Consider the following 15,962-nt stretch of genomic DNA (forward strand, 5'->3'; position numbering starts at 1 on the left):
CCCACAATTCCTCCTACAACCTCTGTAATGACGAACACCGCATGCGCCAGTTCTACACAGTAGCAAAACAGCCATGGTAGCAGCACGTAATCTAGTCTAGCAACCAAGGAGCAAGAGTAGCCTTGGTTGAAATGAAGTGCGATTGTTATAGTTACCTGTATCAAACTGCCCGTGACATAATAACGCATAAGGTTGCGCAGGTTATAGTTTTGCTGGCTACTCAAGGCTACGCTAGCCAGCTTGATTAGAGGACATAATGGTGTATTCGTTCATACTAAAAGGTGTGCACTTGCAGCAGACTTTATGGACGCATTGCGTCCTGCAAATGTGCAAGTGCACGCGGAGCAACTTGATTCTGCAGAGACAGACATCTAAATTAATTTCCAACAGAGCTGAGGGTTACCCTTCATTTGTAGGCGCCAAAATGTGTGCACAGAAACGGTACATTACTCTCGACACGAGTCTGAGAAATGAAGGCAAGCCCGAAGAGAGAGAGAGTGGGCAGCTGTCCACTTCGAGGCGAGGTGCTGCTCTGAACCCCTCCGCTGCACAGAAAGGTAAGGACAGTGGCTCTGGCTATAGCATAGGCCTATAGTATAAAGGCTATAAATGGACATGCATTTATCATGCACACCAGTGATGTGGGGACATCATTATGAAACAATACTGCAATACTGTTCCTCCCTATCACCTCACACTTCGCATGCACTGCTTTCCCCAAGACGTATAGCCTAACTTACACACAACATTACACAAACAAACTTACACATAACAGTCTTCTTAAATGTTCTCTCCATCTCAACATAGTGAAGGAGGCCGGAAAAGACTTCACATACTTGATTGTTGTGCTCATTGGACTCGGGGTGACAGGTGATATTCTCAGTTACTGTATTTAGGCTATTTATTTATTTGAGTTTCATATTTCATAAGGCTAGATTACAACCTTATTGCTACTAGCAAGCTTTTTTTGTATTTCTCTGCACAGGCGGGTTGTTATATGTGGTGTTCCAGGAGCTATTCTCCTCCTCAAGCCCCAGCAGAATCTATGGGAAAGCTTTTTCCAAAACCAGGGTAAACCCAGAGGTAAGCTATAAAAATTAAGTAAACACAATGTGTTCAAATCATCACACATTTGCGTTGAGCAAAAGCTATGGAGGATTGGTACCTATCATGCATGCTGCTTAGTATTTTCTTATTACTTCAGTCCGCAGCAGATCTCCTTGATCCTAAAGCAGCCATTGTCAGTGTTCCTTTTTATTCTGTTTCTCTTTTGTTAAAATAGGTTATTGGTGCATTCGGGGAGCCAATCAAGTGCTATGGTGAGACCACCCGCCGTGGCAGGAGACAACAAGTCAGGTGAGATCAACATTAATGGAGCCGCTGGTTACTCCTACTGGTGCTCATCTCTCCACTGAATTCTGGATCATACTGAAATGAAGGATGGTTAAGTTATTTAGTGAACTTCTTGTCTTCTTACCCATGTTCTTATTCATGCTAGTCATGCAGAGTTCCTGAAGGACGGTGTGAAGCACATGAGGCTGAAGTTTTACATCGAGGGGGTGGAGCCCGGGCGGAAAGGGACTGTTCATTCTGAATCTAAAGAGGTATTCATGCCTCCAGCGATCTGCTTCAATCTAAAATAATTAATTGAATGACTAAGGCCTAATCCCAATACTCCCCCTTAGCCCTAGGCCCTAGTTTTGGAGTGCCCTCTACTGGGTAGTGGCCCTTCAGAACAGAGCCACAAGGGGTAGGGGTTGAAATCTTTACCTAAGAAATGAGACACCACTCGCTACGTCTTCAATCAGAATTTTATTAGTTGCCTGATTTTCTGTGGAGTCCCTGGGATGTTACAGTATGATTCCTCGGTCTGCAAAGGATTGTGTGAGTTTTCATCTACCCCTCGGTTTTAAGTCAGAATCGGAAAACCCTTGTTTTGGAGGGCTGTTTGAATGTCCACTAGCCCTCGATATGCCCCTTAGCCCTAGAAGCTAAATGGAATGGGACACACTACCCTACGTGTGAACGTGCAAAATGTACAGGTAGGCGTAGGGCCAAGGGCTAGGGCTAAGGGGGGGTATTGGGATTGGGCCTAAAGCCGGTTTAGAAAAAGCACATTACTGTCAGCTCTCGAGTTTGAACATAACCTACTATACGTCATGACTCGGAGGAGAATTTACTGCTTTTTATTTTTGCACAGAACCCTGAGACTGGGAAGTACGAGTTCCGCTACATATTTGTGGAGGTCGACACCTATCCAAGGAGAACCATTGTCGTTGAGGATAACAGATAAAACAACGTCTACATATCTGAGGAGGTTCCCACTAGCTGCAAGCACCAACAGTATATTCAGTGATTACTAGTAACGTTTTCCCCTACTGCTGTATAATACTTAACCATTTCAGTGGTTTCATGTCCTTGGAGTGAATGATTGAATCCAGATCCAATGTCTACAATCTGAGTGATAGGAGCATGTTGATCAAATGTGTTTTATTTCAATATATGACTGACTGATCATTGTAAGCTAAACAGCTCACTACTGCTGGTGCCATGGATTCTTACATCGGGCAATGCAGGATGACTTATAGGACAAAAGCAATGCCCAATGATGAGTATAATGTATGAATGCTATTAATGATGCTGTGTTGTGTTTTTGCAGTAAATGCATAATATACTGTACATTTGTAAGCTCTCTGACAAATGTGTTTTGTCAAATGTCTCTACAGGCTGTAGGCCTACAGCCTGTAGATGTACACAGTTGATGAGTATTCCGTGAAAGAAAGCCAATATGATAAAATTGCTCATTAAAGACTTGATCTGATGAGATATTATAATGTATGGCCAAACAATGCTCACTGCCCAAATTAATTGAACAATTTCTACCATTTCTTACTGAAATTTATGGGAAAGGCAGGCAGTGATTTAATAAATTAAACGGTATATATTCATTTTATCTGTATTTTATTAAATCATTTTTAGTATGTAAATGGTAAATGGACTACACTTATATAGCGCTTTTCCACCTTAGCGGCACTCAAAGCGCTTTACAATGGCCTCTCATTCACCCATTCACACACCGATGGCGGTAGCTGCCATGCAAGGTGCTAACCTGCTCATTGGGAGCAATTTGGGGTTAGGTGTCTTGCTCAAGGACACTTCGACATGTGGACAGTCGGAGCTGGGATTCGAACCGCTGACCCTTCGATCATTGAACGACCCGCTCTACCAACTGAGCTACAGCCGCCCCAAGTACTGTAGATCTGTATGGCAACGTCATATTACTGAAATGCTGTCGGCTTCATTATTACTGAACAATGAAGCTTAGCCTATATAGTAGCCACAATGTGAACATTGAGTCCACTTGGCAGGTCATTTTTGCCATTTTCACCTTTCTTTTGGAGATCATCAGTAGCCTATGCTTTAGTGCTTAGTCTAGTCTCGTATAACCAGACCTTTCTCCAAACTTTGTTTCACGCTGTGCCAGTGCTGGATAAGGGTCTGGCTGTATTTCTTTAAACCAATCACAATCGTCTTGAGCGGCAGCTTCTATTTTTTCAGTGGTGCCTTTGCAAAATAGTGTCTGGGTATTGAATCTGATTGTTTGAGAAGCTTATCTGAAAAACCTACACCTTTGAGACAGGTTAAGGTTAGTCCTATCCTTTAGTCTGTATCACATGGTCTGACCCAAACCCTGTCTGCTCAGCAAAGGATGTGGCAGCTGAAGAAATTCAACCTGCCACGGACCATGATGGTACAATTCTACACCTCCATCATCAAGTCATCTTCTACATCACCACCTGTTTCCCCGCTGCTACAGTCAAGGCCAAATGCTAGTTTTTGCACTATGTTAGTATTTTGCACTGTCCTGTCCTTGCACTGGTCCATTGTTGTGTTGTTTTGTCCATGGTGTCAAAAAAAAAATCCTATGTAGGCTATGCATTGCACATGGTACAATGGCAATAAAATAATTCTGATTCTCCCTGGAAAAGCAAAAGAGAAGATGTTGCCTAGCAACTTCTGCAGTAAACTCAACCAGTGTTGCCAGATTGGGCGGGTTCACGCCCAATTGGGCTTCTTTTGATCACGTTTGGCGGGCAAAAATAGCATTGGGCGGTTGGGCTGGAAAAAAAAGCATTGGGCGGGCGTTAAAAAAAAAAAAAAAATTTTAAAACTGGCGGGACAGACGTTTCAATTTTATCCAATGATGTTAATAGGGTGGGAGATGTGCACCTGTCCAATAGGGGCGAGGGAGCTCTCCCTGTTCAATGCATTTGATTCACACGGTCAAGGAGAAGGTCGAGGTCGGAGTCAAATCTAGCTAGCTACCCCCGAAGAAACCTAAAGATGCCAATGTGGGATGTGGGATCAGCAGGTTTCTGTCATGATCACCGCATCGATGCCTTTTGGCTGGAGGTAGAGGCCTTTAAAGATGCCGGAGGAAATCTGTGCTTTCAGGATGTGGCACTTGGCGCAATCAGATTGCTCACTCTGCCCATATCAAATGCTCATGTGGAGAGAGAATTTTCCCAAGTGACGCTAAAGATGATGGCAGAAATCGCATGGGATTACTGCTGCTTTCTGCTCGCATGGACGTGCGCTCGGTCTAACACGGAGCGGTTTGACGTCTGCAACGTTCCACCCTCCCCGACAGTTGTTGGGGAGCTTTGACTCAACCATCTATTAATACTTGCTAATTAGCAAGTTCACCACATGTACATAGTTTTACATTGACAAGTTACGTTAGAAGTTGGAATGGACTCCTGGCCTGTTCGGCGTGACGGTAAGACGTTTTTATTTAATACTATACAGCAGGTGTTTCTGGATGTCGCATCATTGAGTGATTCATTAGCCTACTTGTGTCTCTGCCTGCTTGCCTGCCTGAGTATCACACTCCTGACTCGATTATTGTAGGCGAGCAGGCAGGCTATTCATGGGTGGTTATACCAAGCCCCCAGGATCAGCTTGGCGCATTGAAGCCACCATGGGCTTTCAGGCCAAGCTCGGTATTGCAAGTCACGTGACGGCATGCGGCCCAAGACCCTTATTTCCCATGGTTTGTGGATTATGATAGATAGGGCTAGAAAAGGAAAACAACATTTTTCTCGGTATCATTCAGCATCAGAGACCAATCTAATCAATATAAACTTTTAATTCAATGGGGTTTTGTTTGTTTTTGAAGCCACCAATACCTGTATCGAGCCATTTGAAACATGTGCTGTGCACGAGCCTCGGGGAAGCTGGTCGCGCGTTCGTGAGTCCTGCGAGCTCGGGAAAGCAAGTCACCATAGGAAGACCCGCCCTACTCTGCCTCTGATTGGATAGAAAGTCATATGTAATGACGTCGGCTAACATTTGCTATGCTTCTGGCAATGAAGCTGCTATGATCATGCTAATCATAGATATGAACGTATGTCTATGATGCAAATGATCATGACATGTGGTTACTTTAGGACATCGTTGGAAAAGATCTAGAGGGTAAGTGGGTCAATGTTGAATAACTTAGCTAACATTATCTAATGTTACATTTCTTTATATTAACATCAACTATATTGATAGGCTAGGTAGCTATGCTAACGGTAGCTATGCTAACGGTAGCTAATGCTAACGGCTTAGGGTTAACGTTAGTTAATGCTAACATTACGTTCGGAGGTCTCAGATGTATTTCAATTTTAACATAATGTTGAGCATGATCAATGTGACATTGTTCATACATTGATTACAGTCTGTAATCTTTTCTGGCATTATTTAGCTATAGTGGGCTGATGCTACTATAGCATTTGCCACATTATACATCAAATTAATCAAGCATAGTTAGTGTTATTACCTGAAGGCATTATTACCATTGCAAGTAAGCATGCCATGTATATGCCATGCCTGAAAATCAAATTAATAGTGTAATTCTTCCCCATCATAGCTCATTGTACACTGATATAATCATTCTCCTTGCCTTTGCTAATACTCATCTCTTTTATCAAACTTTGTGCTAGGAAATAAATCTGGCTGTGATTCGTCGCTAGTGCTCATCCAGGCTGTTTTCATCTCCCGCCTGGACTCCTGCAACTCCCTACTTGCTGCCATCCTGCAGCGTTGGCCATCAGACTCCTGGAGAAAGCTGCTGCTGACCTGGTGTTCAACGGCCCCATGCTCTTCCACAAAACTTCCCTACTCCGTTCTCTGCACTGGCTCCCTGCGCTGTCCCATCCAGTTTAGGACTGTGGTGCAAGCCTACAGGGCAAATGAACAGCTCCCTCCGACCTCCAGGCTGTGGTCAAGCTCTGCTGCCTTGAGGTGATTGGTTCCCCAGTTGCTCCAAGCCCCACTATGGCAGATTGTAACGGCCATGGCTCTTTTCTGTCCTGGCCTCACAGTGGTGGAATGAACGGTGCACTGATGTCAGAACAGAGCCAATAATACACACTGTTCATAGTGAGCCTAGTTATTATTGATTAACTTGGACTGTTTCCTCTCTCCTTGTCAGTCATTAAAATATGTTCAGTGTTTCACAATACTGATGTATAACATTTCATTATTTTGTCTCAGACCATTTCTGAAACAATCATCAGTGTCAGTATACATTTCCCTCCAATGTTATTGCTTGCCCATTTTTAACCATTTTACTACCAGACTGTACCACCAAATTGCACACCTATAGTATTTTCTAGGTATAGCCTACTTCTCCACTTTCTCTTAATGTTGGTATGAAATGGCAGTCAAACTATGCAATGATGTTCAACACTATTTCCACCCAAATTCCCAACAAATGTGGCCACCACACTGTTCAGGACATTCACAGGTCTTGCTCTCAGGGATCGGTAAAAGAAAGGGACATGGTTCCTCCATCATGTGCTAAGGCTCTGCTTAGATCAAAGGCTTGGTCATCAGAAAATATCACAAAGACAGTGATCACAAAACAATTAAAAATCTGTTCACCAGTGTATGCCTTCACCCTAGTCAAATTTCTAGTATGTGTGAACCATATACATGGCAGTAAACAGATCTTGAGTCATACAAACTGGAGGATGCTTGACCCATACAAACTACTTTAACTCAATTTCAATAAACAACTTAAAATATGGCAGACAGAAGAGCTGAGCATACTTGGTAGATGACTGGATGATCTTACAGAGAACCAAGGGAAATTGACTGGTATTAATGCTAAGAGTAATGAGGGATGAGGTGCAGCTGGGCAGAGTGGAGACAGGTGGCAGGTGATGCAGGAGATGGGAAGGTGAGTAGGCAACAACCAAGCATGAACAGGAACTGGACCACTGGCTCCCCTTGACTGTCCAACCCATCCATCAGCGTCAGCAGAGTGGACACGATAGAGCCAGAGAGAGAAAGACAAATGCAACGCAAGGTTAGTTTAGTTCCAATCGCCCATGTGCAACATCAATCAAGTACGCAGCCAAGCTGAAGAACCGAGTTACACCAGAGGCGGAGCGAGGCGGTGGCTCCGTGACAGACAGGCATCACCTGTGTATCTGGTCCTGTCTGCTGGAGCGTACTGGGGCCAGCCGGTCTATCTTGTGGAAGAAGATGAAGGAGGGTCTCATTAGTTGACCTGGGGAGAGACCAACAAACAGCCATCACAAGCTCTCAGTCAACACTGAGGATGATGGTCAGGTGTCCTGTCCAATAATTATACCCCCCTCCCCCAACCGCCACAGTTGCCCCATTGGCTAACCTGGTCAAAGAGAAGGCAGAGCTGATTATGTGTTCTGATTCACCAACCCACTTTCTAAGGCAGTCAGCTCCTTTCCTTATAGACACCTTTGTGTTTCCCTGCCTACACTCGTTAGTCTGCACCCGCGCCACTGGGGTCTTGCCTGTACTTGGGGGACTGTAGATCAGAGCACTACACATCTGTAGGTGGGGGGGGGGGTTAGGGGGAGTATGTGAAAAACAGGGACTTCACAAGACAGCTCAAATTAGACAAGACAGCTTAAATACGGCTGGGTCTTCATATGTTTACTGGAGCAACGTATAGTGTGGTCTCACCTAGGAGGTTCTTCTATCAGGTGATCGAACAGAGAGGGGTTGCTCTGCTTCCTGTTCACTGACTGAAAAAGCAATCACAGTGGGATTTAGTGACATCATCAGTTTGATAAAAGAGATGAGTATTAGCAAAGGCAAGGAGAATGATTATATCAGTGTACAATGAGCTATGATGGGGAAGAATTACACTATTAATTTGATTTTCAGGCATGGCATATACATGGCATGCTTACTTGCAATGGTAATAATGCCTTCAGGTAATAACACTAACTATGCTTGATTAATTTGATGTATAATGTGGCAAATGCTATAGTAGCATCAGCCCACTATAGCTAAATAATGCCAGACAAGATTACAGACTGTAATCAATGTATGAACAATGTCACATTGATCATGCTCAACATTATGTTAAAATTGAAATACATCTGTTATGGATTTTAAAGGATTTACCAAGATTCGTTCAAAAGGTTAAGTCTGATTTATTGTGAAAAACATTACGTGCGCAAGGACTTCCTGAACAACGCAAACAAAGGTGGTTTCGTCAGAGAAGTGAATTCAAAGCTTGTCATGCCCAGTCTTATATTCAGTCGAAACACAGGTAAGTCTTTCTAGGATTTGATTGGCTGAGTTGTCTATGCGTCATCGTGAGGGGACGGATATCACACAGTGAAAGAAAGGAATGTGGGATGAAACTGACTTTGAATATGGCTTTGAATATAGACAAAGGTCTGAGTCAGGGCAGGAAGGACAAGGTGTGGCCTTTCTGACTTGGACAAAAGAGCGAGGCAGAGGAGTTTACAATTACAAAGGGGGAGAGTTGAGGTGTTTTACATTTACAAAGGGGGAGATTGAAACTAGGGTTTGCAGGGGACTTGAGGACAAAGGTTTAAGGTGTTTGGATGTAAATTCCTGGACACATCTGAGACCTCCGAACGTAACGTAAGCATTAACTAACGTTAACCCTAAGCCGTTAGCATTAGCTACCGTTAGCATAGCTACCTAGCCTATCAATATAGTTGATGTTAATATAAAGAAATGTAACATTAGATAATGTTACCTAAGTTATTCAACATTGACACACTTACCCTCTAGATCTTTTCCAACGATGTCCTAAAGTAACCACATGTCATGATCATTTGCATCATAGACATACGTTCATATCTATGATTAGCATGATCATAGCAGCTTCATTGCTAGAAGCATAGCAAATGTTAGCCGACGTCATTACATATGACTTTCTATCCAATCAGAGGCAGAGTAGGGCGGGTCTTCCTATGGTGACGTGCTTTCCCGAGCTAGCAGGACTCACGAACGCGCGACCAGCTTCCCCGAGGCTCGTGCACAGCACATGTTTCAAATGGCTCGATACAGGTATTGGTGGCTTCAAAAACAAACAAAACCCCATTGAATTAAAAGTTTATATTGATTAGATTGGTCTCTGATGCTGAATGATACCGAGAAAAATTTTGTTTTCCTTTTCTAGCCCTATCTATCATAATCCACAAACCATGGGAAATAAGGGTCTTGGGCCGCATGCCGTCACGTGACTTGCAATACCTGGCTTTGGCCACTACGTCAAATGGCTTCATGCGCCGGTGAGCAACTTTCATTGAAATGAATAGGCAGCCATTTTCAATGCCGTCTCCAGTTATATTATACCTCCATGGGTTATACAGGTGGTTATATAGGCCTACCATTGGAAGTTGTGTAGCCTAGTCCACTTGTCACATTCTGCGGTTTTTTGTCACCACTAAAGCTGGTTATCTAGCTTGTCATCTTGAGTTGCTCTCGTCTATGACCGCAGCACCACCGTTCCTCTATTCATGATATAGCCATGCTTTATGATCATGATATAGCCATGTGTTATTATAATTTGTTGCCTGCATTATCATTTCTTTGACTATTTGATGGGATTACGCATCTTTCTCTCTGTCGTAGGCTGTGTGTGTGACATATGTGTAGGCGTGTGTTGCAGTTTACCACGAGTTATTATTATTTTCGGTGTTTCAACTGAAAGGCATTTTTCTTAGCATGCACTGCTATATATTATATACTATAATATTTGGGCGGTTTTTTATCACATTGGGCGGATTTTGACCACTCATTGGGCTGGAAAACATCACACCAATCTGGCAACCCTGAACTCAACTGCTACAAGAGAGAGGATGAGATTTGGTCCCCCAAAAAATGTGTCAAAAGAAATACGGAATCGTAGCCTACGTAAAAACATTATTTGATCAAAGAAACTGACCCTTTTACGACCATTTTCTTTAATTTCAGTTATGACATTTTTCATTAGGCCACTGCATATCTGTAAAAAGAAAAGGAAAAAAGCTAATAGTATATGGTAATAGTTATGGCAACACAAATAATGTTGTAATAAAAGATGTATTAAAAAATGGTTCGTGAACCGGTTCGGTTCCCCAAACTTTTGCATTTAATGTTCCAACGGCCATTTATTTTCCCCATACGAAGAGGAGTCAAAGAAATCACAAATCCGTAAGAAATCTCTACCATCCTTCAGACATGACATCAAATTTGGTCTGATACAGTCAAGATAAAGCATTATATGGAATATTTGGGTAAAATTGTGCATAGAAGACAATATGTTGTCTAGCTACATGTGTAGGCCCGGACTAGCACCTAGCTAACGCTGGTCTCCCCCTCTTTAGGAGTTCAAGACTTCAATTCTGGCCTATACTTGCAATTCTGAAATGTGATTACACTAAGTCCCCATTTATTGTCGGTATCTTTTGTGGTTTAAGCAAGCCCAAGTGTGTTGTTGAGTATTTGCAGCAATTTGTTAGCGACCTTAAAAATGTACTGGCTAGTGGCGTTGTTCATAATGGTAAGCGATTGAAAGTACTGGTTTCCTCATTTGTGTGTGATGCTCCAGCTAATGAAATCCAAAATGAATCTCGACCATCCTACAGAAATTAAATCAGATTCGGGCTGATACAGTCAAGCTTAAGCATCGTATGGGATATTTGGGTAAAATTGTGCATAGATGGCTGTTGTGCGTTTTTTGTTTGAGCTAGTGCTAGCATTTGTTAACTAAGTTAGCTAGTGCTAGCATCATGGTCGCCTTCCTAGGTGCCTAGCTAACATGTGTAGGCCTGTACTAGCACCTAGCTAACGCGGCAGGCATGCTATCTAACGGAAATTAATCTACCATCCTTCAGACATGACATAAAATTTGGTCTGATACAGTCAAGTTAAAACATCATATATGATATTTGGGTAAAATTGTGCATAGATGACTATGTTGTGCGTTTTTGGTCAGCTAACAGTGGTATCCTCTAACCAGCCTTGGTTGCTAACTTGGCTTTAGCTAGTAAAGTTAAAGCTTCATATAGGATATTTAGATACAATTGTTGCATAGATATATATATGCTGATATATGTTTTTTACTGTTGGTTTATGCATAATTTTTTTATTCTGCTTTGTTTCCTCTAATTTCAGGATTTTACTACAAGTCAAGGGGATTCACCACAAGGCCAAGTAATATAGTTAGCACCACCTCTCTTTACCTCTTTTAATCAGCATCAGCCCAGCACCAGGTCAGTCCAGCCCCAGCTCAGCCCAGCTCAGCTCAGTCCAGCTCAGGTCAGGTCAGCCCAGCTCAGCCGCAACCCAGCCCAGTCCAGCTCAGGTCATTCCAGTCCAGCTGAGGTCAGGTCAGCCCAGTCCAGCTCAGGTCGGCCCAGCCCAGTCCAGCTCAGGTCAGTCCAGCTCAGGTCAGTCCAGTCCAGGTCAACCCAGTACAGCCCAGTACAGCCCAGGTCAGCCCAGTACAGCCCAGCTCAGGTCAGCCCAGCTCAGGTCAGGTCAGTCCAGCTCAGGTCAGCCCAGCTCAGCTCAGGCCAGGTCAGCCCAGCTCAGCTCAGTCCAGCCCAGGTCAGCCCAGCTCAGTTCAGGTCATCCCAGCTCAGCCCCAACCCAGCCCAGTCCAGTTCAGGTTATTCCAGTCCAGCTGAGGTCAGCCGAGGTCAGCCCAGACCAGGTCAGCCCAGCTCAGGTCAGTCCAGCCAAGGTCAGCCCAGTCCGGCTCAGGTCAGCCCAGCCCAGGTCAGCACAGGTCAGTCCAGCTCAGGTCAGCCCAGTACAGCCCATCTCAGGTTAGCCAAGCTCAGGTCAGCCCAGTCCAGCTCAGTCCAGCCCAGCTCAGTCCAGCCCAGGTCAGCCCAGCTCAGGTCAGCCCAGTCCAGCTCAGGTCAGCCCAGTCCAGCTCAGGTCAGTCCAGCCCAGCTCAGGTCAGCCCAGGTCAGCCCAGTCCAGGTCAGTCCAGCCCAGCTCAGGTCAGTCCAGGTCAGCCCAGCTCAGGTCAGCCCAGTCCAGCTCAGGTCAGGCCAGCCCAGCTCAGGTCAGTCCAGCTCAGGTCAGTCCAGCCCAGGTCAGCCCAGCACCAACCCTTGGCACCGCACCACCTCTCTTTGCCTCTTTTAATTAGCACTACCTCTCTTTACCTCTTTTAATTAGCACTACCTCTTTTTACCTAAGATGGCATCTTATTGGTCGAAAAGACGTAGAGTAATAAAAACTGTTAAGGATATAGAGAAAGACATCCTCAAGGAATATGAGGAAACTTCATAATGAAAGGTCAGATTTAGACCCATGTGTGAATAGGGACCCACCCTTCAGAATCTCTCACGTTTCCCAACTAGATACACCGCCAGCTTCCCATGTACAAATGGAAAATGATCATACAAATGGTAGTGTAGCTGGGGATGATGAAGTTGAATCAGATCATGTACAAATGGAAAATTATCATATTGATGGTAGTGCGGCTGGGGATGAAGTTGAATCAGATCACGTACAAATGGAAAACGATCATACAGATGGTAGTGTGGCTGGGAATGATGAAGTTGAATCAGATTCTGACTCCGACAGCAATGACGAGCCTCAGCCTAGTAAGGATCTGCTTATAAGGAGCCTAAGATATTGGGCAACATCCTACTCAATCAGTCTGGTTGCTTTCTCTGCTCTGCTGTCCATCTTAAAGCTATTTCACCCTAGGCTCCCTAAAGATGGAAGAACTCTGCTTGGAACACAATCAGATGTTGCAACCACTCAAATGCAAGGTGGCGAGTACTACCATTTTGGTTTGGTGAGAGGAATACTTTCCTGATTGAAATGTTTGAGTTTACCAGTGAACCTCAGAACTCTTACTTTACAGTTCAACATAGATGGTCTCCCCCTCTTTAGGAGTTCAAGACTTCAATTCTGGCCTATTCTTGCAATTCTGAAATGTGATTACACTAAGTCCCCATTTATTGTAGGTATCTTTTGTGGTTTAAGCAAGCCCAAGTGTGTTGTTGAGTATTTGCAGCAATTTGTTAGCGACCTTAAAAATGTACTGGCTAGTGGCGTTGTTCATAATGGTAAGCGATTGAAAGTACTGGTTTCCTCATTTGTGTGTGATGCTCCAGCCAGAGCCTTCGTTAAGAATGTCAAGTCACATAATGGCTATTCAGGATGCGACAAGTGTGATCAATACGGTCTGTGGAGGAAGAAAATGACTTATCCTGAAACAAATGTCAGGCTCAGGACAGACTCGAGTTATTGTGATATGACTGATGAGGAATATCACTTGAAACAAACACTCAGTCCTTTAACAGGAACAGTAAAGATGGTTTCTTCATTTCCAATTGATTATATGCACCTCTGTTGTCTTGGGGTGATGAGAAAACTGTTGAATATGTGGTTAAAGGGCAATCTAGCCACTAGGCTTCCTTCACAAACTGTTAACAGTATATCAAGCAAACTGCGGGGGTTACATTCCCACACCCCTTGTGAATTCAATCGCAAGTCAAGAGGTTTGAATGAGCTGGATCGTTGGAAAGCTACAGAGCTCCGATCCTTCATATTGTACTGGGGCCCTGTAGTTCTGAAGGATTGTCTTCCCAGTGAGCTTTATGACAACTTCATGTTGTTTTCAGTGGCCATGTATTTGTTTTTGTCTCCTGGAATTTCTGGCCAAATGGTTGAATTTGCGCATAGATTGATGATTTCCTTTGTGGAACACTTTGGACAGTTGAATGGCAGGGATGAGATTGTGTTCAGTGTACACCAGCTTATACATTTAGCCGATGTATACAAGCAATTTGGACCTTTAGATAATGTATCAGGATTCCCTTTTGAGAATTATCTTGGCCAAATAAAGCATCTTTTACGCAAGCCACACCAACCTCTACAACAGGTGGTCAAAAGGTTGTCAGAGCAGCCACATTTTGAGGTTCCATTATCAACAGATGAACCAGTCTTACAGAACATTCATACTGATGGTCCACTCCCCCAATATTTCAGTGTTGCTGTACAGTACACAAAGGTCTCCAGTAGTCATTTTAGCTTGTCTACAAAGCAGGGGGATAATTGTATTGAGGTGGGAGATTCTATTGCAGTAGTGCAGAATATAGTCCAGGCAGAAGATGAGGTCTATGTGATGTACAAAAGGTTCAGACACCAAGAATCATATTACACATATCCCTGTGAGTCCTCATGCATAGGTACATACAAGGTTAGAGAGTTGCGTGACAATATTGGGGTTGGTAAACTTGGTTGTATCAAACGTAAATGTGTTCTGTATCCAGAGTCAGAGGGAAATGGCCTCATCGCTATTCCAATAGCTCATATGCAGTAGCATACCGGCGGCCCAGCCCAGTAAAGTCCAGCCAAGCCCAGTCAGTCCAGCCAAGCCCAGTCAGTCCAGTGAAGCCCAGTCAGTCCAGCCCAGCCAAGCCCAGTCCACGTCAAGCCCAGCCCAGCCCAGCGAGTTAATGACATCTGATGAGCAGTTTTTTTTATTTTTGTTATTTTGATTTTGTATACAGAATGGAAAGTGAGGTGGTGCTTTGGGCTGTTGCACTATTTCCAAATGGCGGAGCTGCAACAGTTCTTGCCAGCTGGTTCAATCCAAAAGAGGTACATTGTTATGGCCCCCCAGAAACATAAATTATTCCAAGGCCCTTAAGGAACATATGACGCCCCATAAAGGATGGACCACATACGAGAATGTCCGGCTCTTGATGACTTGTGGTAAGTAGTCATTGCATTACTATTGTCTGATGTGAATTGTTCCATATCTAGGCTTGTCAATTCAATTTGTGACAATGACTACTTATTAAGAAATGTCATACTGTTATTTTCTGCTTGTTCTTTTACAGACTCATTTGAAAAGGCCAAACGAAATGAAGAAAAGTATGTGAATACTGGATGTCCAACCACTGATCTGGACTCGGAGGACGAAGCAGATGCACGTGGGAAAAGAAGAGTAAGGTACAGTTGAATTCCTCAACCAAATGTGTTTAATGTATTGGTTCATTAGCCTACACCTATACGCTTTGTGGTGGTCCACCCTGAGATTAGGAGGTCAGGTTCGATATCCGGCCTGATTTTAACTCAATAGACACCTTATCAGACAACGTCACACTGATAAGAACCAGTATGCGTGCACAGGCTGGAACCAAAAGAACCCAACCGCTCACAAGATGCAATGGAAAAGTGGTCACAGCACCCCCAATGTAGAGGAAGAAGGCTTAGGATGTTTACTTTGATTGTTCCCTCCTGAAATATATAATCCTTGGTTTCTGTTGTGTGTAAACAATAAGTTAAAAATAAGTTCAAACCCCGCCTCCAGTCGCTGTCAATAGCCGAGACATACGGAGGGAGCGCTTCACTTCACCATGGCACCAGAGTCTGCTTGCTTTCCCAGTTCCGTGCGTGATGGTTTTGTGTGCAGAGAACGGCCGAGAATAGCAGACCTACAAGCTCACAACGGTCGCATCCACGGTGTGTTGTGAGCTTGTACATCGTCGATTCTCGGCGCGCAACACCATTGTGCAGCACCTGACCAGTAAACATACAGGAGGAGGTTGAATTAACTGAAACCAGCTCTCCCTAAAACAGGCTTGGGGATCTGTTGGGACATGCATGCAACCGGCACTTGCGCGTCCAATCTCAATGTTTTT

At 43.9% G+C, this 15,962-nt stretch overlaps 1 protein-coding gene across 1 annotated transcript; it reads left to right on the plus strand.

Annotated features, from left to right (window-relative positions):
• Positions 1-71: 71 nt before the first annotated feature.
• Positions 72-2,856, plus strand: timm21 (translocase of inner mitochondrial membrane 21). Its single transcript, XM_084450454.1, has 6 exons — positions 72-557; positions 808-870; positions 986-1,083; positions 1,283-1,356; positions 1,499-1,604; positions 2,201-2,856. The coding sequence occupies exons 1-6, from the start codon at positions 257-259 to the stop codon at positions 2,291-2,293; spliced, it is 735 nt and encodes a 244-aa protein (XP_084306580.1). The 5' UTR covers positions 72-256; the 3' UTR covers positions 2,294-2,856.
• The last annotated feature ends 13,106 nt before the right edge of the window (positions 2,857-15,962 follow it).

This window comes from Borostomias antarcticus, assembly GCF_949987555.1.
Source record: "Borostomias antarcticus genome assembly, chromosome: 2".
In the NCBI taxonomy this organism is placed as follows: domain Eukaryota; kingdom Metazoa; phylum Chordata; class Actinopteri; order Stomiiformes; family Stomiidae; genus Borostomias; species Borostomias antarcticus.